This window comes from Chenopodium album, chromosome 14, assembly GCF_948465745.1.
Source record: "Chenopodium album chromosome 14, dcCheAlbu1.1, whole genome shotgun sequence".
Taxonomy (NCBI): domain Eukaryota; kingdom Viridiplantae; phylum Streptophyta; class Magnoliopsida; order Caryophyllales; family Amaranthaceae; genus Chenopodium; species Chenopodium album.
Window position 1 is genome coordinate 40,153,091 of NC_137847.1, and position 24,303 is coordinate 40,177,393.

A 24,303-nucleotide genomic window follows, 5' to 3' on the forward strand; every position below is an offset into this window, starting at 1 on the left:
TGTACATGATATATGTCTTCGAGGAAGCCTCAATTTATCTCCTTGATAACCAAAACTTGTTTATTAAGTGACGAAATTGTAAATAAATCAATAATTTTACCAAGTCATCATGACATATTTGTAAATAAATCAACAAATATAGGATGACATATTTGTAAATAAATCAACAAATAAAAGACCCAATTTTAATAAAAAGTTATTAGTGTATTTATAATTTTATCATTTGATAAACATACTTCATATTTTATTTATAATGTTGTCATTCGATAAACATACTTCATATTTTGTTTATCTATGAATGAGATAAACTTGTATTTTCTCCATATCTTCCCACAAAGAATAACTCCATAATATTTACTCTATAATACTCCGTATTAAATACAAATTAGCATTTCATTCCTTCTTACTTGTTAGAGATGGCTCAGAGCTCATCTATCTCTCTACTCTGTTCTTCAAATCCTCTCTCCTCACCACCTAAATCCTCGTACTCTGCCCGATTTTTAAACCCCTCTTCTTCTTTTTCTCGTATTCCATGTCAATGGCGCCTCATTAGTCTTCAACCAACTCATGGACTTAAAGTTTCTTCCTTACAAAGCACTGGTACTTCCAATTTCCTGTAGTAATTTTGCATTAATTTTTCTCTTTTAATCGCTTGGCTTGTTTATATTTCTGGGTTTTGTGTTTGTTGAATTTCATGCTAATTTGATTTGAAATTTTGAGTATAACTGATGTATTTCTGGTGGGTTTCTAATAATTTTACTGTAACATAAATTGTTTGGGTTATCTTGGTTTATTCATTTCTGGGTTTTTTTGTTTGTTGAATTTCATGCTAGTTTGATTTGAAAATTTGAATTTACTGGTGGGTTTCTTATAATTATTGTATATAATTGTGGAAGAATTGAATTTTTTTGAGTTATTTTGGTTGTAGCATTAAGTTAATTGCAAAAATAGGAAAGTATGTGTTTGATTATTATAGTTGAATGTCTCACTTAAAGCATATAATTTTTAGCTTCCTTCCTAGGTTTAAAATTTTAAATTACTAATCAAAATTAGAATTTAAGGTTACTTATTCCCCAATCATCAAATTTGTAGTTGTTAGTCTTGTATGTTATACAAACTTTTTAGTAGTGTTAGGCTTGGTTACGCGTCCAAGTGTAAGACAGGGCAGTCTTATGAAATTTCTGCGTGATTTTGGTTCAGAATGAACAATGAAGTGTCTAAATGTCATATCCATGTCCATGTGTCGAGTATCTGATCACTGGTACTTGGGGTGACTTGAAGAGTTGGAGTAACATAGGTTGTCTATTCTCAGTTTGTCACGAACCTGGCGATAATGAATGATTAATATTTATATGTTAACTCATGATAGATATTAGTATTTTGTATAATTATATTCAAGTTAAGCCATTTCTTCCATGGTTAGCTTAAAAGACCAGAATATCCCCTTTAGATGATAAACATTTGCTTACATCATGGAGGCATTTTTTGTTTTGAACAACTGTTATTTCCAAAATAATGTACCATGTATTATGACACTTAACCATGTATTATCGTTTTTCTCAGCTCTTTCTTCCGCTTCAGCTGCTGAAGAGATAATAGAGGAAAACAATGGAGATTTAGACTTTGTTGAGATTGGCTATGTATCTAATGTACATGGGCTTGAAGGAGAGATTCGTGTAAAGCATAACACTGATTTTCCTGACTTACGCTTTGGAATGGTATGTACAATCCTGATAGCCAGAATTTCAGCAACTTCATTTTCTCTAGTGTTTCAGTAACATAAGTTTTACATTCTTCTTAGCCGGGAAAAAGATGGTTGCGACAACAATATTCTGGAAGAGATGAAGTTGTTGAAGTTGAGATCGAGGAAGGAAGAGGCCATCATGGAAGTAAGAGTTGGATAGTTAAATTGAACGGCTGTGACAGTGTAGATCAGGTTTTTATCATTTTTCTGTCTCACAAACTTCATTAAAAGCATCATTCTTGTCATATTGTTATAGAGAATTCTTTCTATAAATCTGGGAATTAAAAACCATTAAGCAAGTAAAAAGAATTCGTTCTATGGGTGGAAGTGTTGTGACTAGCCAATTTAACTATCTAGATACAACTATACAAGTACCATGAGGGACAGATTGATGAGTCTAATATGAATATCCATTTCTGCCTGAGGTAAAGGAAGCGGAAGGAAAATAAAAACAATCATTCTACCAGTATTACTCTTTTGTAAATTAATCTTGTGAGACATATATGAATCTGTTATTTTCTAAATGTACTGAATATGGCTATGCAGGTGAATGATTAAGGTGTATTGTTGATGGTGTGATGTAGAACATCTCCAATTAGAATTGTAAATTAAGTTGTATCAAATTTTCTCAACATAACCAAGTATATTAGGGATATTTATAGCCTAAACTGTTGTTGGAATAAAAATAATTGAAACTTTAAATCCTAATATAACTCTTATACCATTATCCTTATCATAAAAAGCTATTCAACTTCATAGGATTAGTAAAACCCTTAGGAATTTTATGTTATTTGGGTGCTCACGTCAAGCATGAGCTAATCTCCTGACTGAGCTTTCTTGAAACATTTCGATGATTTTTCTTCAAGACTAAGATCCAATATGGCTGCTAGAGGTGAATTGAAGATTTTGGGTTGCATTCTAGAAATCTAGATGAAATTAAGTAATATTCCTTGTGTTGCATATAAAATACATTCTCTTAAATTAAAGTTATACCTTCCCCTGTCTCTCTCTCTCTCTCACACACACACACACAAAATTTTATAATACAGAGGGGTTTTAATGAATAATGAGAGTAGATTTGTTAATAGGAAATTCCTAGGAAAATTTAGCGATAATTGTGGAATATTTGCCTAAATACTCATATCGGTAAGCTTCAAGGTAAGATATATAAATACATCATGATAAGGGAACAAGTAAAAATATAATTAAAAAAAGGATTTTTTGACTTTTACCACCAAAAAAAAATCACGAAATTGTTTTTTACTACCAAAAATTTTAAAAGTTTTATTTTACCACCAAAAAAATTTCTAAAAATTGTTTTTTACCACCTACCGTCGAGAAAACCGTTAAATTTAACGGTTTAAAAAAAATTCTTTGATTTTCGTGCGCAAAACATGTTGTTCATAGGTTTAGGGGGCATTTTGGTCCTATGAATTCAATTTGAGGTTAGAATTGACAAAAAATAATCGAAAATGCCTCATTTTGCGCGTTTCATGCAAACCGAGGTATTTTTAAACACGCAAAAGGAACCATTTTCGATCATTTTTTGTCAGTTATGACCTCAAATTGGATTCAAAGGGCCAAAATGCCCCCAAAACCCCTAAAGACCATGTGTTTGGCACGAAAATCGAAGAATTTAAAAAATTCTGTTAGGGTTTTGACGACAGGTGGTAAAAAACAATTTTAATTTTTTTTTTTTTTTTTTTTTTGTTGGTAAAATAAAACTTTTAAAATTTTTGGTAGTAAAAAACAATTTTGTGATTTTTTTTAATGGTAAAAGTCAAAAATCCTTAAAAAAATATAGAGGTAGGGCCTGTTCACATTTACTGAACTGAACTGATTGGAGCTGAACTGAATTAAACTGAATTGAGCTGAGCTGAAATGTATAATTTATGAGATAGGGAAATTAAGAGCTGAAGTGAACTGAAATGAACTGAAGTGAACTGATTGGAGCTGAACTGAACTGAAATTAAGTAAATGTAAACAGGCCCGTACTAATTAATCCAAAATTTCTTATTCTTTCCCTTGCTATGATACTATCCACATCATTCTCCATATTTTGAAAAAACTAGGCCATGAGTTTTAAAGAGCAAAAGATTAGTGATCTTGCATCTATGAACTAATGTAAGCAAAGGCAACACAAAGCCTTGGGCTGAGATGTATCCATTAATAAGACGGGAAGAGAAAATCTGGGGACGATCTCTGTGGTTATTAGGTGTGAAGCTCTTAGTAGGGGTTTTCTTGAACATCACTAATTGTTCAAAGGTTCCATTCTGTAACTCCATTTTAGGTTCACCAAACTTTCTTAAGTCAGTTGCTTGTTGTGCGGCCTGTACCCTTGTAATTCAATTCTTCTCTTCTGATATTCAGTATCTTCATTTCCATTATCTTATTAAAGATTTTTCTTAACACTATATATATCAGGCTCGACAGCTTGTGGGGGCAACTTTTCTTGTCAGGAATATTGATAGGCCAGAGCTCAAAGAGGGCGAGTATTACAGTCGTGATCTTATTGGCATGAGGGTTGTTCTTAAGGTTTGAATCTTCTAATGCCTTCATATGATGTAGCATTTTATGAAAATATGTGCATCTTGTCACAAGCCTAAAGAGTTCTGTTAAATATTTGTATAGACATCCACCTTTACTTCTTACTTGTTCTATGGACATTTCTGCAATGAATTAGGATAACAATTGTCATGTCATTCTATGCAATAAAGGTGTTTTGAGTGTATCTCTAGTCCAAGACCTCCAAGTAAAATCTTCAGGAAGGCAATCGGTGATTTCTTTCTCTTTCTAGGAGACAGGTGAATCAGTGGGAACTGTTGTTAGTGTCATCGACAGTGGTGGGAATGATCTCTTACAAGTGTTGCTTGAAGCATCCACTGGATCCCCTGATGAAAGTATTAAGCAGAAGTCAGAGAAATACGAGTCAGGCCATCTTGTTTGGATCCCATTTGTTGAAGCAATAGTTCCTGATGTTGACATGGACAAAAGAGAGATGCAGATAACTCCCCCAAAGGGACTTTTGGAGTTGAATGTGCGTTCGAATGAAAGGTCTAAGAAGGAAAGACGTATAATTGTAAGTCATTTGTAACTCTCGTGATTTGCAATTTCTAAGCTGTTAAAAAAATAAAAAGAAATAGTGATCCCAATGACAAGCTACTAATCTTCTTGTAGATAATAAATTTGTCGTGTACAAAACTTTTCTTAGTTTCATATTTCCTAATCTTTTAGCTATTACAAAACCACTTTATCCGCTAATGACTCTCTTTGGATCAGATTTGTTGTCGTTCCAAGTTATATCTGGCATTTTTAAATTGAAATTTGAGTTTTTAGCAGCTACCATGTAAATGTATACTCCTGTAATAGTTTTCTTCTTCTTTTTAGGAATGGAGAGAAAGAAAGAAGTTTCAAAGGCGCCTAATTTCCGCCAAAAAGAAATTGTGTGAATTAGACCAGCAACATATCTTTCATGGGCTTCAATATGGAGAAAAGTCCAATAGGACCTTACTCGCTGAGCAGATTGTTTGTGTGAACTTAAATTTGCTTCAGCAGGCACTACAAGTTGTTAAGAAGCCCATTAATGGGTGAGTTTGAGCATCTTATTCTTATTTTAGTGCATCACTTATCAGCGAGTCACACTTTCAATTATCACTGGATGTTGAGTGAGACCGTGAGATACATGAGTACATTTTTCAATGCTGTTAATGCTGTTTGCTGTGATGCTCTTGGCTAATGCATACTGATGCTTTTTGATGACAAAATTGACTCAGCCATTATCATTGTACAGTAAGGAAGAGGCATGGTTCTTTTACATATTAATGTGGGAATTCTGTAGATAGTGCCACAATTGAGGTGTTTTATTCTTTTGTATTACTGTTTACTCACAAGTTAGTGAGTATGCATTGAAGTGTGATAATAATTAGTTAATGTTGGTCTCTAATAATTAGCAGATCTCTTTAACAAAATATGGAGAACCAACTAGAGGAATGGTGACTTTAGTGCACTTATAAGAATAACGTAGATGCACCAGTATGTTGAAGATTATGGGTCACACCATTAAGTAATGGGAAAGTAATAATTGACCATTTTAAGATAAACACTCATATCAAAGGCAGTAAATTGAGAGTAGTACGATTTTAAATTCCAAATATTGTTTTACTTGTGGTTGATGGTTGTTAAAAGTATTTCCAAGCCATTGTATCTTATAGCATTACGACACCTTTCAGCTAACCTCCTGAGGGGAACCAAAAAAAGATTATGGTAATTGGTACATCCAAAAAAAACTTTTGCGATGTTTATAGAATTAGATTTTTCAAAGGGAAGTTATTATTATATGATTTTGCAAGCACTGGTGATAAATTGTAGCTGTCTGTATCATTCATTCTCAGTATCAATACAATAAAGGTTAGATGCAATAAGCTTAAATGATATGCATAAATTAACTGATATACATGATTTATTATGATCTGTGATGATGTAGTGGCCTATGAAACATTGAAGCATTAGCGCACTTGGAAAATGAATCCAGTTAAATGTTATTTTTTAGAAATAGGAATGAAACGAAAAATAAAAGAGGAAATCACAATGGAGGGATATCGAAAAATCCTAAATTTTGTGCTTATCTGGATTTTGCTTGATGGTATGAAATGAGAGTAGAGGGATTTATTCATGCCAAATAGCTTAAGTGAGCTTAATTACATGGGAAATAAAATAATATAGCTAAGCATGAATATTATTAGAAAGGATATTGTTCCAAAACATGGTGATTCAGTAAAATTAACATTTGGTCCAAATTGGTGTTTTGGATAGTTAGGTAAGTTGTAAGATTATTGGAAAAATGTTTTGAATTCGATGCATATAAACTTAACTTTCTTTTATTGATCCTTCCAAACAAACATAGATACACATTTTTTTTCTTAAGTGAACCATGTTGGAGGTAAGTAATTGAGCTAGGGATTATATATATATAACTTGCTGATAGCGTATCCAATTCATAGTAAGATGTTTAAGTATCTAATAGGAAATTATAGTTAATCTTCAGATTGTCTTGTAATTTCATTAAATGCTAATTATCCTTTGCAGTTAGCTGTGCACAGAAATGGTTTCTCTACTAGTCTATACTATTAATTGTACAGTGTATTGTTCTAGAAGGGTGTTTTAGTTTTCTTCTCATTCTCTTTGACTGCCTTGATATGTTTAGGTGTAACCTTGGGGAGAATATGCTAGATGTTGCCTCAAGGAAATGTGGAAATTCTTTGAAAATACCAGAAAAGTACCTCACAAACATAAGCATAGAGAAACTTGATGCGTACTCGGAGCATGGAAAAACAGGAGTCCATCTCATATCGAAAGGCAAAGTTGCTACTGTCTTCGTCTTAAACAATGAAAATCCAGAGAAGGCCCTTGAAAATGGTGAAGATCCAACCATTTCCCACCTGGAGACTTTTCTTTCAGACAAGCAAACATTCATACAGGTGCCTTTTTTGTGTGTGTTTACTTTCATGAACTTCTTGGCGATTCAAGTATTTTGCTCGACTCTTTGCTGCATTTACCATATGCCATATGCCCATATGCTATTGTTATGTACTTTTATGTGACATATCTGTGACATTTCTATATTCTTTATTACTAACCTTCTCCTATCTTATGACAAATTCTCCTGTTTCTAATCCACCCTAACTACACTAAGATTGTTACTACCTGCTTCAATGTAAAACTTCTTGCACTTGTGAATTGCAAGTGACATCATCCTAAATCTACATGAATATGCTGTAAGTTTCTGGTTCCTCCAGGATTCTTCTTGGTTATATTTTTCTGCGTCTTTTAGAGGAAATCAGGGTTCAAGATTCATTTTCTTTTGTTTGAGAAAAAAGGAACAATGGAATTAGCAGGGGGGGTATGTGGCATTCCTTCTCTATAAAAAGGAACCTTTGGAAGAATTATTTTCCACCCTTGGAAGAAAAAAAATAATAGGTTCGTTGCTGAATGATGGCTTTGATGGTAGCATCAGGTCTTCTAAGATTTCTAGAAATTAATTATTAACCAATCAAATAAAGTTGATTTTCTTAGGTTTAATATAGTTTAAAGAACACTTGTAAAATTAAATTAAATTAAATTAGGTCAAGCCTAAAACACTCCCCTTCCCTTATTTTCCCTTGCTTGGCCGGCCACACATGAGGAGAGGCCCTAGATAGGTCTTTCTTCTAATTTGGTTGCCAGTTTGTTTGTAAGTAAACGCTTTATATAGATTTCACAACCCCAAATCTTTAGAAATGACAAATTTAGAACTTTTCAAGTCCATAACTCATATGAAGTCTTTTCTATAGATTTTGATGGGCTCCTGTTTAGTGTTTCAAGAGCATATCCTCGGAATAATATAGGAAGATCAACAAGACTCATCATGGATCGTCCATCTTAGGTGCGATTTCTCCTTTTTGACACATCATTCAACTATGGTGTTCCTAGTGGAGTTTGTGAAAAGTATTCCGCAATCCTTAGATGGTCATCAAATTCTTAGCTCAAATATTCACCTCCACGATCAAATCATAAAGCTTTATTTGGCTTACCTAGTTGATTTTGTACTTCATTTTGAAATTCTTTGAACTTTTCAAAGGATCCCGACATTTTTTTTCATCACGTAGAGATAGCCGCCTTATATCGTTAGTAAGAATAATGAAATAACTGAACGCATCTCTTGCCTTTAAAATTTAAACTCATATTCTCACAAACATATGTATGTATGAGTACCCTAAGGTTATTGACCCTTTCACCATTTCCAATAAAGGGCATTTGGTCATCTTTCTCAATAAACATGACTCTCAAACATAAAAAGATTCATAATCGAATGATGTAAGGATTTCATCCTTTTGTAACTTTTAAATGTGCTTTTGGTTAGAGACTCATCCTACAATGCCATAGGTAGGTTGAGTTCAAATAATTTGTTTTTCTTTTCTTACTGTCTATGTTTTAAATTTGTATAGAATTCTCTAGAACATACAAACCATTTTTTAACTTCGCACTAGCATATTATTGTATGAAACAAAACAACTTTTGTCTCTTATTTCAAAACAATAACATTCAAAATCCAAAACAATTACTAGAAATAATGTTTTTTCGTAATACTAGGAACATAATAATAATCATAAAGAACTAAAATGAGTCCCGAAGAGTCGTAAATTGTAGCTTACAACCGCAAGTGCGGCAACTCTGGTTCCATTGCCAACTCGAAGCTCTACTTCTCCCTTCGCTAGCTTCCTTCTTTGCTACAGTCCCACAATACTTAACTATGTGAGTACCACAATTGGTATCAAATACCCAAGTATAAGTTGAAATTATATTAATTTACAACATAAATACTATGTAACTCTTTGCCTTTCATTACGTCGTTCTTGTAATGGGAACACACCTTTTCGTAGTTGTCCTCATCACAATAAAAGCACTTGCTCATAACTATCTTCATATACTCTCCAATTTGGTCAACAATCTCAATCGAATTAAGAAGACTACTTAGGGAATATCATCGTGAGTAGTATACAACGTGCAGCAGCAAAGTAGGAAGTAGGAAGCTGGTGAAGCGAGAAGTGAAGCTTCGAGTTGGCAATGGAGCAAGAGTTGCTTGACTTGTTGTTGGAAGCTACAATTTACGACTCTATTTAGGACTCATTTTGGCTCTTAATAATTGTTATTATGTTTCTAGTATTACGAAAAACATTATTTCAGTACTTGTTTTTGTTTTGGATTCCAAAGGCTATTGTTTTGACATAAGAGACAAAAGTTGTTTTGTTTCATACAATAATATGCTAGTGCAAAGTTAATCAATGGTTTGTATGTTCTAGAAAATTCTATACAAATTTACAACACAGATAGTTTGAAAAGAAAAACAAATGATTTGAATTCTACCTACCTATGGCATTGTAGGATAAGTCATTAACCAAACGCGCATCAAAAAATTATAATAGGGTGGAATCCTTACATCATTCAATTATGAATCTTTTGATGTTTATGAGTCATACTTATTGGGAAACGTGACCAAATTGCTCATTAGTGGAAAGGTGAAAGGGTCCATGATCTTTTGGCACTCATTTGTACAGATGTTTTTGGGTTGTGAGTTTAAATGCTTAGTTACTTCATTACTCATACAATTTAAGTCGATGTGGTTATCTCTACTTGATGAAGCAAAAATAGTCCTTTGAAAAGTTCAAAGAATTCCAAAATTAAGTACAAAACCAATTTGGTTAGACAATTATTGTATTTCAATCCAATTGTGTTGGTGAATATTTGAGCCAAGGATTCGATGATCATCGAAGGGATTGTGTAATCCTATCATAATTAACTCTACCATAACACCATAGTTGAAAGGAGAAATCGAACCTTGTTAGATATGGGTCAATTTATGTTGAGTCTTGCTGATCTTCCTATATTGTTCCGGGGATATTCCCTTGAAACAACCGCACACAAACTAAACAGGAGCCCGTCAAAGGCTGTAGTAAGTGAAATAATTTAAAGCTTATAGGGCCCTATCAACAAGTTGCAGGAGCTTATTGATTGCTTTGATGATAGAATCAGCAAAGATGAGGTCTATTATGATTTCTAAGTGAGGTAGGATATGTAACAGAGTAAAATGATAAGTTGGGACCATCGTTCTCGGCCCCTTAATCTTATGGATTTCCTGATGAGTCGGTGACCTGGGATGAAACCATCACAATGCAATGCTTACTAATAAAGTACGGAGTTCTTGCCAAACTTGATAAGAAATTGAGCTTTGAAATCAAATGTTTTTGTTTGCTCCACCTGTTGATGCTTGGCATAAAGTATAGCATAGATATGCCCCTAAAGGCCCTATTATTAATGAATAATAATGAACTGGCACCAATGAGTTTCTACTCTCTATCAATAATATACGGACATAATTTAGATTTTAGAAATGGTGGGACTTGCACGATTATAGGTCAACTGCCTCTTTGAGATAGTTTAGTTGTTTAACGCAGAAGTGAACCTCAATGTAAAATCATTGAGAGGAGGAAAATGCCCATTTGATATTGGTAGTAGTGGGCAAATTAGACAATTGCTGATAGTTTTACTGATTTCATACAGACTTCACTTTGGCCTTTTTAGAGAAGAATGTCAATGAAAGATCCATTTACTTCATCACACATACTAAGAAAGGCTTGCTATGGCTTCAATGGGTTTTTATTTAAAATGTTCTCAAGGCAATGTCAGTTCTCCATGTTGCTGCAATTTATCAGCATTCTGTACTGCACATCTTGATTATAGTGAAAATAACATATAAGCTTATGACTCCTACAAACAAGTACCTATTATCTATTGAATTTATTTTAAATACGGTTATTGTTCAAAACTAACTAACCATGTGTCAATTTTTTTATCAGCATTTAAATAATAGAAGCTAAGCTGTGTTGAACGTCTTGATTATAGTGAAAATTATATATAAGCTTATGACTCCCGTAAACAAGTACCTAACATCTATTGAATTTATTTAAAAACAGTTATTCCTAAAAACTAATTAATCATAAGTGTTAATATTGTTATTTCCCACAAACCTATACTTTGATATATTTGAAATATGAATGGAGGTGTGAATATTGTTTATGGAGACCCCTTGATGGAAGACGCCTCTCTATGATTGTCAACTTTTTGTTGCAGGCACAACAGCGCGAGTCTGTATCAATTATATTCATTTCACCAGTTGTGGAAATTCAACTTCTTGAAAAGCTATTCGAAACTCATGACTACTTTGCTTTCAGCCGGGAAAAGGTGGGTAGATAATAACTTTTGCATTAACAGTTAGTGTTTTTGTGGCTAAATATTTGTTTGCCAAGAATAGACAATTTCCTGCAACATTATATATTTATTCTTTGCTTTTTATAAAAAAACATTATTTTATTTATTTGGTTTGTATATTTTTTGAAAAATTGCCCTTATACGTCAGTTATCTTGCAGAATTATTGGCTTTACCTGTCATTCTGGTTACTGATTTTATATGTTAGTTTATGAAGTGTCTTCATTAGGAGTAGCAAGTAGCCAAGTATGTAATGCTTATAAAACTTGAGGGGTTGCCTGGCTGGGTTGCGTTCGAACTTCATTCTACATTTTTACCTCATGTACCTGTGTCAAATCCCCGCCATACTAACGTATATATGCACACTTCAAAGCTTCATTTTGGACCACATACATTGAAATTTTCATATAGTAGTCGAGTCTGACACAGTACCCCTGCCTTATATGATGAGTTCCTAGTCATAATTTCAGTAGGGAGGGGGGATTTTAGGGGGGGAAAACACCAAGTATTTTAGGACAAAAAATGTTTCCTTTTGGAGGTTTGAATTCAGGACTTGAGACCTACAGTTATATAATACCGAATTTCCAGTTCTGTTATTCTGCTGCTTCTCTTCTCCCCTACCAGAACTTCCTACTTGTCTTCTCACAACTGCCATTTACATGGTTTCCTCATCCAATATCAGTCCAATTTGATAGCCCCAGCCTCCTTGAAAAATATTTCTACCAATGATGGAGAACAGTGAAGCCTGAACAGGAGCAATAATTTAGGTAATGTGATCGCTGACAGTGAATTGAATTGGGGATGAGGTGGACTTGATGGCGTTGAAGGTGACGATAATGGGGCCTATATCAATACCTGTGTTTTACTATATTGTAACACCTAAAGTAACAATGTGTAATCGATCTTGTTGTGTGATTTTAGAAGCCTTGTTACATGACAACCTTTCATGGACCACCAAGATGAAATTCCTTACAAAATGGCCATTACATGTCGGAATGGCATCAATTCAAATTATTGTGATAGCACACCAATTCAGTTAGACTTGGGCAGTTCGTTTTTTTCTTTTCTTTTTTTTTTTTTTGTATGATTTTTTTTTAAATTTGTTTCTTATGTTCATAACTTGCAAACAGGTGAGATTCTTAGAAGAGGAGGAAATTCCCGTAGTTAGCAGTTCAACAGTAGAACAGAAGAACAAAGTACTGATGAAGTCACCTTGGGAGGTACACCAATCATCAATCGGATTTGGTGGGACAATAAGTGCACTAGCATCCAATAATATTTTGGAAGATCTAATCAAATCAGGGGTAGAGTATGTTGAGGTAAATTATTATGTCCAGCTTTTGTATTCATATGAGCAATATGGTTGTTTATGATCATGTGAATCTTCTGTTTACTCATTATTTTGGTCGGCGTTCCTATAGGTGTGCAGCATCAGCCGAAGCTATTTGTGTGGAAACCCTATTTTTCTGGGCTTTGTACGTTCAGAAGAAACAGATATTGGACTTGTGACTTTCGATGATAAGAGAGAGGTTCAGGATAACTTCCACGTGATACTGCCTGTGAAATCTATGCAGAAGTTGGTGAAACAGATGGAGAAACTCCCCTTGAATTCCATTTTGAAGTCCTATTCACATGTTGAGTTGATTAACAAGGAATGGGTGGATGTTATACCATCCACACCCAACTCTTATGAGTTCCATTGTTCACTTCAGAGCTTACTGGATGCGTGTTCACTTGACAGGGTTTGTGTTATGGAGGTTACCAAGTAACTTGCTATATTGCTTTTCAATTTTGTAGATTAGGTTTTGTAAGTTTACAGTAGCTGTAGACTAGTCTTCGTAAAATTTACAGCAGATGTGGTTCCAATTCGATGTATAAATTAACATATACGTATGCTTGATAATCATATATTGTTGTGCAAAAACCTATTCTTAATCCTTAGACCAAGTTTATGTCAAGATTGGCAAGGCATGCCAATTCTGAGCAGGGAGCTTCTTTAGCCAAATAGCCGTTTACTCCTTCCCAAAAAGAGTAAATATACTTTGGTCTAGACCACCAAGGTATATAAACACTTGAAAACTATTTAGTGAACATAGTTTGGTAGTTTCACCTAAACTGGTCAGTGTAGGTCTAATAATGTAAAGACCAATTCATGGAAATATGGAATTATATATCTTGTCGCATTTAGTAAAGCTAGTATTCAACTATTCATTATGGAGCATACTTATATTTTTACAAAATTTCATTACAGACCATGCTTATATTTTTATATAAAATTGCTATCGGGTAGTTTCTGGTTTTTTGAAAGGGGTTGCGTGTATGGTAACCTTGGAGAACAATGGAATTGGAAGCATGTCGATGAAGGAGGATTGCACCAGTAGTGGTTGTGCTGCTTTGACTACAAGAAACCGAAGAGAACACATATTATACAACAGAAGGTACTCGACATTAGGAAGCCCTCCTCACAAGAAGAAACCTAATTTTCTTTAAAAATATGGTGGAGCTGTGGATGTTACAATAATCTATATACATATGAGAAGTCACTTAAGGACCAATGCTAGCTACCAATCAGTTGTACACTTGTTTTTATGAAAATGTCTTGAATGTCCTTTTTCGTTGTATTTCGCGAGCAGAATTCAAATGCCTTGGATGATATGAGCCAATTTTCATGATGGTTGTCATATTTCTTTCAACGGTATCGAGGACTAGGAGGGTTTCCCATGGCCAGACATTCATCAAGTACCAGTCCCATAGGCCATGGCCAATGTAGATGAGCTTATGTTATCATGCGTGCAATGTAACCAAAATTGCCAATCGTACAGAAAGCTTCCAATTCCAAGAAGCAATACATTCAACTTGTTTTGCTTGCTGCTGGATTTCTGCCAAACTGGATAATCATTGCCTTGCCCTTGAAGACATAGCCATTTACTAGATTCTGCACACATCACACATCATAATGGGAATTAATACATAGTCTATGCTTAAATAAAGTTAAAATATTAATTGCTGGTAAAATATAATGAGAGAAGAAAGCCAATAAAAAAAAAATTAATAGAAAGGAAGAGATGTTTTCAAAGATGAAAACATGACCACTAGTTCGACCAGTAATCACCAAATTGCGGCGTACTAGTCATTTGAGAGGAATATAGGCACTGATGACAAGCAATGTAGAGTAGACTTTCTGGGTCCAACAACATACATAATGCCAAGAAGGAATCAAACTAAACTTATGATTTGGGAAACTCAGAAATTGGGAAACAGGAAATTCAAACAAACATGACACGTCACACATAATTCAGGCATAGATTTCAAAAATGACAGGTGAGATGAGTTCAGGTTTAGTATAGTGATATTACAGGTCTTATACCCCTTGAGTACAAGTAAAGTAACATTGCTCCACTCAAGATGCAAAATGGTATTAAACCAGTATAACCAGAAGTGAGTAATTCCATCGTAAGCTTTCAGGTTCAAATCAATATAAGAAACTGAAAGATAAAAGTTCCATTAACAAGCCTGATTTCTTGACCATTTATACTCTATAAAACTTGGCTTCCTATGTTCAGATAAAATGTGGAGGATAACATAAATCTACTTATTCAAATTTCAACCAAAAATGTCATGTGGGAAAAAATATGATACACAACTAGAACTTTAGGGGTATATAAGATGATTAATTTACCAGAGCACGGTGTGCTAACTCAACTGATGGAAACGTCACAAATGCCTGCCCCCTCATTCTTCCTTCCTGAAAGACACAGTTTATATATTCCTTGGATTAATAAAATATAAATAAAAAATATTCAGGGAGTTACATTTTATATAAAAGTTGCACTACTCCAAACAGATATGAAACAGAAAAACTAATGCCCAAAGCACAACACCACATCGATACTAGGTTCCAGTAATGTCAAAGCTGGCCTCCAAATATATCAATATCAAAAACCATCGCTCCACTGTGGATCCATTCCTATCTTCCCTCACCCTCCTTTCCCTTCAAAAATCTATCTCATCCTGACACATGCTTGTCTGCAAATCAGTATAGTTTATTGTATTGCCTATTTTAACTTTTGAAGTCAACTGGCTCAGCAAAGCACTAGAATCATATCATAATATCATATTAATGATGTTATATGAACAAAAACTAGAACAAGACAAGAACCTCATGATAAGTTCATTTGGATTACTTTGTACATAAAAGTTGCAGTATTGTAGACACCTTCAATAAAAGATTACTTTCCTTGGGTCCTTTGAAAACAGTTCCCCTTAGATTTCTGGACTAGATAATTGCCTATTTGCCTTTATGTTGAAAAAAATAAATAAATAAAATAAATCATAATCTCACCTTTAAAAAGGCAGACTAATTGTTGGTTAAATTGCCATGGACTAATTGTTGGTTAAATTGCCATGATGTAACAGATTATATGAGATATAGTACATTTAGCTCAAATATTGGTGTGTTTAAAGATTGATGTCTCTGATAACTTGTTTTAACCTTGTGAATATTGATATGCTAAAAAACTAGTGCAACAGAAAAATAAGATAAAGTTAAATACAGGCAAATTTTGTGTTACAGTATGATTTGATGACAATCTACATCAGTAAGATACATTTCTGCAGGCCCAGGAAAAGGAAGCCAGAAGAAACTTAAAAGAAAATATGAGCAGTAGAGTTGTAAAATTCTCATCCTTTTAAAGCCATAACAATTAAGGGATTTCCAAAATTCATGCCAGCCAAAAAGAACTTCTCAGCCTATTCAGAGCTAAGAAACAAGAATTTTACAATTTCAAGTAAGTTAACAGATTCTATAACTAGATCTTGAAAACTAAAACATATCCTAGAGAAGAAAAATGGCAGTCATGATCAGACATTCAATAGCTTCTTTTCAGAATTTTCCCCAAATAAACCACCAATATCCAAGAGTTGCATTGGAAAGGAGTGATAAACTGATACAGGATTAAAAGGCTAAAAAAGTAACAACTGACCTGCATTAATTTCACACTAAGACCAGCTTTAGCAGCATCAACGTTCCCAAACAATGACCCTGCATTAATTTACAGAAATTGAAGGCAGAAGGAATTAGGAAATAGATAGCAGATAATATAGTAAGTCCTAAATATCGAAAATGATAAAAGTAACTCACTTTTCAATATGTTTGTTCAATCGGCAAGGAAAGCATATTAAAATATGAAAATATGATACGGGAAATATTCCACCTATTATTAACGCTGTTGTTCTAACTCACCAAAAATGAAATAGAAATCATCCAGAACCACATCTTTTGCCAAGTTCTTTATGTACAGCACTGTGGCAGGATTTCCAGCAGCATAATTCTAGCAATGCAGAAACAATGACACGGATTTTAGCATAATAAATATTTACATTTACTAAAATAAAACATGAATATGAGGAAATCAATATAGCCAACCAATACTTAAATCAAAAGGATGGATGAAAATTCATCTTGTCAAATATTTGTGGGCGATTGCATAATTGTTTAATGACATGCTTACAGAACAGAAAGCATATTTTATCAGGTTCAAAGAAGTGGTATGCAGACTGTGGAACAATGTCAGCCTACAAGATTAATTAAAAATTTGATAACCCACATCCACTTATCAAATCAAGTTCTTCTGATTAAGCTCATCAATTGAGCAGTCTGAGATAGCTAAGAGGAAACCAAGTTTCATACACACGTGATTTCATGTACATTAACTTCATGCAAAGTGCAATTGATCAACATATAACGCTATGCATCAAACATGAAAACTAAATCAAGTAGATTCAATTAAAAATTGTTATGGACTTTTAGCAAAATTTTCAGCTGCGCATATGGGAAAATTATCGATGGGGTATTAACCAAGATTTAAGGACCCATAGAACTCATTTGTCCAACACCAAATTATTGGTGATACACATGACCAGTATCGGTATCTTGTAAGCCCCTTCATTAAATATTTCAATATCCGCAATTTCAACAAAAGATTGCCTTCCCTGCAAATAAGCCCTATTCAGCATAAAAACACCTGGAGCCATAAAAACACACACATACACACATGCAAACAAGATGCGAAAGCATAAAATGGTATTGACAATTGTACAAATATTAGTTGTAAATATATTCGTGAAACCACAAGACTTAATTATCCAAACTTGCTATAAAAAATGAATACAAAACAAGAAAAAGAGATTCTAACTTACTTCATTTTTTTTTTTTTTTATTCGTAACACTTTGACTTATGTATTATTCATATACTCTACTTAGACTAACATTAATGATTTATAGTTAACAAAAATTAAGTCACGTGGGATCTTGTTAGATTTCCCTAAATTTATACTTTCATAATATCAATTGTTTACTTACTGATAATTAAAGATATTAGTGATTGAATGCATTGGTAAGCGTGAAATGAGGAGTGTTGCAACTTAAAAGAAACAAAGGGCACATTTACTATTGCCATAGTTTATAGTTTCATACACATCGGAGCACCCCAAAGTACATACCTTGAACATTGGGAGAGATAGTATCTCTTCAGGGGGTAATTTCTGGCTTTCTATTTGGTCAATGGTTGCATATGGCATATCTGTAGACTCCAGCTTTTCAGACTCTTTGACTGTATTATCATTAAGAACCTCATGCTGGACCTTTTTCGGGACTATTTTGATCTGCATCCACATACACATGAAAACTTATACAAAATTCAGATTAAGGAATATATATCTTCACTGATATCAAAACATTTTTTTTTTTTTTTGGCAGGGATATCAAAACAATTGAATTGACCTGTAATACAGAGTTTTTCTTCTTTATAATTGGAATTTCCTTCGGAACCAAAGTGGCGGGTTTAAGTCCAACAGCTTCATGAGATACATCTTTGTCTATGCCAGGGCCAACAATAACTTCACGCTTGACCCTTTTTTTTGGAGCTTTTGCATCATTATCATCAGCCTCCTAAAGGAAAAAAAAAAAGAAAAAAATTAAGTATATACTTACATTCTCTAAAAGATTAGTTCTAGATTTGATTTAATTACCCAATCTCAATCAGTTTATATACAGAAAAGTAAAAGTATGATAGATAGCCCCTACTTAGCTATCTCAAGAACAATAGCTTAACTATTACCAGTCACTTCAAGCCAAGTTAACCATTTCCCCAGCCAATCCCACTTAATCTCCAAAATCATAAAATTCGCCTTAGCTCATGAGCTTATACTTCAATCAATCAATCATTCACAAGAAAAGAAAGCCACTGTCTGACTGTCTGTATGTCTCCCTGAAACTTATGCAACTTTTCTTTGTCAAGAAACTGTCAAACTACGTAACATGGAAAATAGTCAAATACCACCTCTGTTGTGAATATACTTCCTCCGTTTTCTTTTAGATGCAACACACCCTTTAGCGCGGTAATTAAGAAAGGTGGGGTTTACATGATATAATAAACTTTAAAATAGGATGAGTGGTTGTTAGGAGTGTAATTTAGTGGGCCATGTGCTTTAATTAAGGGATATAGTCCCTAAAGTAACTTTCCTTTTATAGTGTTGCAATTATTGTGACATTTCCTTTTTAGGGAAGTGTTGCAAGTAAAAGAAAACGGAGGAAGTATAAGATAAAGAAAAGAAATTGCTCCACTTAAGAAGTAAGAATCTTCTTTCACAATAATTCCTATACCTGCTCCTAACATTAAGAATTTTGGGGCATAACTAAGAGTATTCAACTTTGGTCAATATGACTTTCTTCGCCGAGGTCGCCATTTCATTGTCTCCTAACCCTTAAATCTTTGATCATCAACGTAACAAAGAAAATAGAAACACTAGCATGCACTCACCCCTCCCCAGGAACCTTAGCCCAGAAGACCTTACGATTGATGCAACAATGAACTTTCTAGTACAAATTTGGCATTCTACAAACCCCAGTTTAAATTCTTAATCATGCAGCGGCTAGCAGTATCTACCAATATGATCAAGGACACTTTATTTAGCAAAACACACTTAAATAAATCAGATGATTACCTCATCCGAAGTTTCCATTTCTGACTCATCACTAGACAAATTTCCTTGATGAGGTTTTTCAGTTACTGAAGGCAACGGTGGTGGAGGTGGAGCTGGTGTAGATGGTAAAGGGGGAGTGGGTAGTGCCATACGGAATGGGGCTGGAATGTTCATTTTGTTCATCAAGTGCAACACCTACAAGAAAGGAGTGAGGTAAAAAATGATTATGAACAGTTAAAATATTGAAGAAATAGTCAAATAAGCAGAATATGAACGATTACCTGGGTATAAAAGGGAGGAACAGCAATAAGAGCATTAAGAATATTGGTTAGTATATTTCCATCTGGAGGAGGATAAGCATACCTATAACAGAACAGTGCAAAATATCAAAACATCAGTGTAAATGAATCACATACTCTCCAAGGCCTAAAAGTGAAAATAGAATAAGGGCACACAGATTTTTAGCCCATACTTCATCACATTAGTACTCTCCCAAGTTTCAAGCATTACAGCTTTATAAAACTAAAAATTCAAGGCCACACCAAAGTAGTACCAAAGTAAAGAATTAGCATCACCATTTGCCTTCATGACAAAAGAAACAAAAGCCTACACCGAGACGACAAAATATTTTAGCAGTTTACACCATCACCTATAATGAATAGATTAAGATCGTATAAGCATTACGGCTTTATCAAACTAAAAATTCAAGGCCACACCAAAGTAGTACCAAAGTAAAAAAATTAGCATCAACATTTGCCTTCACGACAAAAGAAACAAAAGCCTACACCGAGACGACAAAATATTTTAGCAGTTTACACCATAACCTATAATGAATAGATTAAGAACGTATAGAGATAAAAATTATACTAGTACTTTTCTCCTGTTTATATTTATATTTGCTAGTCAGAACCTGAGACACCATATGTAACAAGTCTAACTACAATGCATAAGGGAAAAATATTCCAGAAACCCAGTGCAATCAAATTTCATGTATCCAAAACATTAAAGAGCTATGTGGGCAACTCCCCATATGTTAATCTGTATATCGTGAGGTCTTATAAAGATATAAAAGTATCAGTCCACTTCAGTATCTATAAAGCACACAAACCACAGAGATAGCTTCAACTTATAACTGAAACCAAGTGTTGAAGACAATGTAATTCCAAATTTCATTCTTCTGGCATAGGCTTTCCATTTTGTGCATGAGGTTATTCATGTTAGATACCAGGTGATCAATTTCATTTATTGAAAAAAAAAAAAAAAAAAAAAAAAAAAACTTTCAACATCACGTCTTTTCATGGACTTATATCCTCATCATCATAGAAAGCTCATAAGGTTCTCTGAATTGTTAATGTAGGCGATAGTAATTTTCCTAAATTTTTTTTACCCCAAAACATCCAGACACTAATTAATGTATCAGATAAGAAGTAATTTTACGGTGAAAGAGGAGAATACTAAAAGGTTAGATTTATGGAGACAAAACTGAAGAGCAAGAGATTAGACAAATGGCAAAGGCAGCATGAGCCCAATAAGAGCCAAAACCATGACCTCTTTCACAATGAAACTTGATCAAATAGTCGAGCTTGTAAAAACCTATCATTGATATCTAGCTAGAATACCCACAAAAAAGCAAAATTATGTATTCTTTACATGTTTACATCCCTCAGCAAGTCAGCAATAGCTCATCAAAGCCTAACAACAAAAACTTCTACTATGATGAGTCAACTTCCAATGCAAGAATTGACCACTCATCTCTTCCATAGAAAGTCATAAGATGCAACAGAGAAAAGAACCTTAATAAGCCTTTTAACCGATTGCTGCAAGATAGTTAGCCACTTAGCCACCATGTGCTTTACAATGTTATAATTCTCCATACTTTTGGGTTAAAGTACAATAAAATGTTGAGATTTGATGATTTTCAAAGATAGTTATAGAAAGAACGACAATTATAAGTACCCAATGGATCTTACCCTTTTGTCTTCAGAGTTTTGTACAGTAAAGGCTTGACCACACCCAAATACCATTCATGTGGGTTCCTCTAAAAATAGAAATTCCATGGTAGGCTACTTTGTTTATCCCTCAAAGATATAATAAGGTGCAAGATAAACAGTAGCAGGGCTCTTTCTAAAACTTAAAGAGTAACTCACTGACTATCTTACACAGTTACACCTACCCAAAGTCCCATACATATATAAAATTTGGACGGAGTATATGTTAAGTGTCTTGTCAGTTACTCTAATATTATACTTCGGTACTTTCCCTATATCATTCCAACATTATTATCTCCATAATTTCTCAAAAAATAACCTCAACTAAAATAGTCTACTGTTACATTGTAAATACATTTATACCACAGCCAACAAATTGGATGAGGCCCCTCAAATTCATTCTTGTCACATAGATTAAAGAGCATAAATAATCAATAGATGTAGCAAGTTACAGATGACATACTCTAAATGAGGAGGAAATGGATAGTTGATGCCAAGCTTTTCAGCAATTGGCTCAGCTGCAAGCTGGCTGGCTGACTTCGAGCCTTCTTGCACATCTCTACTCTGTGCGTTCTCCTGATTTAAGGGTTTCAGTGTATTCTTTTCAGATTCACCTCCAACCTGCTTGTTGTCCTCTGAAGGCTTACTAGACTTCTCCACTGACAAGACTTTGCCAAGAAATCGCAACCTAAGCCACCATAACAATGAAGCTCCTCATCATCAAAAATTGATACAAGAGACAATTTGCTGGTTTCAGCTAGAAATAATGAAAACACTGTTAAGTATGAATTCTATATTTGAGCATGAAATCTGAAATGCCTACCCATTAAGTTGGCGTTGTGCATGTGAGGCAGCAATTTCATCCCTGAAGTCCACAAATGCACAGTTTTTTAATCTGCCAACATGTAGAAATTTACAATGATGTCCAAAATCCAAAGAACCAGTTCACAAAGTGTAATAAAAAAAACCATTAGCAACATACCATTATACCAATACAAATTGGTTTTTCATTTCTCTAAAAGTTACAAATTATAAATCCGTCTGTTATCAAAACAGTTCAATACAGCAAAGAAAGCTTTGAATAAGGTCCACGATTAGATATAACTCATATAAGCAAATAACCCAATTTCATTGCAAAGGTTTCCCTCAGTTTTAACACATTATTATTACCATGAACTACGTACTAGACTAGTCTCAATTTCAAGTCTAATCTTAAGCTCATCAGAAGAACCACATTACAATCACATATCAAAAATAACAAATTTATAACGAGATTAAGAAAGAAAATTCCCAAATGCATTACTCTATCAAATCAAGACAGCCCACCAATCTATACATAAACCCACCCCGTCTCCTTATGGGTGTAAACGAGCTGGTACATTCATGTAAACCCACCAAAAAACTCCCTATCACAATTCACAACACCAACATTTGGATTTTAACAACAACAAACAAAAGGGTATTGCATTAATCAATATTAATGTAATACCCTCCCCGTCTATACATGAAACCCGCCCCGTCATCTTATGGGTGTAAACGAGCTGATACGTTCATGTAAACCCACTAAAAATACTCCATATCACAACACCAACATTTGAATTTTAAAATCAACTAACAAAAGGGTATTACATTAATCAATATATATTACCCTTTTACCAACCAAAACGACAACAAAGCAAATTAATTTCAAACGATTCTAAATAACAATACTAGTATACTACTACAACAACAACAACAAAGTCTTATTTGAGGTCGGCTAACATAAATCGTCATTTAAAATCGTCCCCGATACGAATCTAACAAGAATGAAGTTAAGAATAACAAGTAAAAGTAAGGAAAAAAAAAACCTTGCAGAAGTACAAGGGCGAGCAGCAAGAGCACCATAATGAGAGAAAAGGCGGGAAAGAGTATCAAAGGGAATAGCTTCAGGAAGATGACGAATTAAGAGGGTAGAACTTGAATTTGACTCATTTGGGATTGTTTGATTGTGAAATGAAATTGGGGGTTGAGTATAATTTGGTGGGAAATTGGGGTTCATGATTATAATTGTGATGAAAAATTGAAGTTCTTCTTTCAAAGATGAAGGAAAGGAGCTGTGAGCGTGATTGCTGGATTAGGATGCTGTTTGTGCACCCGATGTAAAACGGCGACGTTTGCTTGGGTCTCTGTCTCTCTGACTCTGTTTCACAACCGCTCTGTTACTTCTTCTTTTTTCTTTTTTTTTTTTTTTTCCTTGAATTCTTTGATTAATTTCAGCTTTTCACGGTAAACTACCCTTAAACCCGCACAATGTACGGCTGTTTATTGTATTGTGATTTTTTTATTTTAAAAAAATAAACATCAATAAAAATAATATGCGATCTCAACATCATACATAATGGGTTAATATATATTTTTTTAATATATAGAAATTACTATCGAATCTTATAGTAACTGGCAATATTATAACAATAGTGTTAGGTTAGCATTTTTAATGTACAATACACATAAAAGTCTGTCAAATTTAAACAATTTGTCATTTATAATAGTTATAATTTATAAATATTGTATTAAAAAATAGATCAAATAAAAAAATTGTTAAGCAAATCTAATTCAAATTTACAAAAATAATTCTTAAAAAAAAAATAAAAATAAAAAAAAAAAAAAAAAATCAGAAAACAAAAACGAAGTAGCAAAATTTAAATTCATAATTGAGATCGTTAAAAAAACAAACTCAAACTTTAAACATTGTAAAAGAACCTTTTTTTTTAACACAGTAAAAGTAAATTAATTACGAAAACTTTTTA

At 33.7% G+C, this 24,303-nt stretch overlaps 2 protein-coding genes across 3 annotated transcripts; one reads left to right on the top strand and one right to left on the bottom strand.

Annotated features, from left to right (window-relative positions):
• The first annotated feature begins 386 nt into the window (after positions 1-386).
• Positions 387-13,470, top strand: LOC145580238 (uncharacterized). 2 transcript variants are annotated; one of them, XM_081637661.1, is made up of 10 exons: positions 387-600; positions 1,564-1,718; positions 1,802-1,936; positions 4,169-4,279; positions 4,542-4,823; positions 5,132-5,331; positions 6,948-7,221; positions 11,411-11,521; positions 12,677-12,865; positions 12,968-13,470. In XM_081637661.1, the coding sequence occupies exons 1-10, from the start codon at positions 417-419 to the stop codon at positions 13,313-13,315; spliced, it is 1,989 nt and encodes a 662-aa protein (XP_081493787.1). In that variant the 5' UTR covers positions 387-416; the 3' UTR covers positions 13,316-13,470. The 2 variants fall into 2 exon arrangements, with proteins under 2 accessions (XP_081493787.1, XP_081493788.1); XM_081637662.1 differs by having other exon boundaries at positions 4,545-4,823.
• A 253-nt stretch (positions 13,471-13,723) lies between these two features.
• On the bottom strand, positions 13,724-23,726 carry LOC145580239 (U11/U12 small nuclear ribonucleoprotein 65 kDa protein-like). Its single transcript, XM_081637663.1, has 11 exons — positions 23,365-23,726; positions 22,341-22,412; positions 21,981-22,205; positions 19,811-19,892; positions 19,551-19,724; positions 18,328-18,495; positions 18,048-18,209; positions 16,789-16,876; positions 16,529-16,587; positions 15,226-15,291; positions 13,724-14,481 (listed from the first exon to the last, which is right to left on the bottom strand). Exons 1-11 carry the CDS (start codon positions 23,553-23,555, stop codon positions 14,398-14,400), a joined length of 1,371 nt encoding a protein of 456 aa, XP_081493789.1. The 5' UTR covers positions 23,556-23,726; the 3' UTR covers positions 13,724-14,397.
• Between the last annotated feature and the right edge of the window lie 577 nt (positions 23,727-24,303).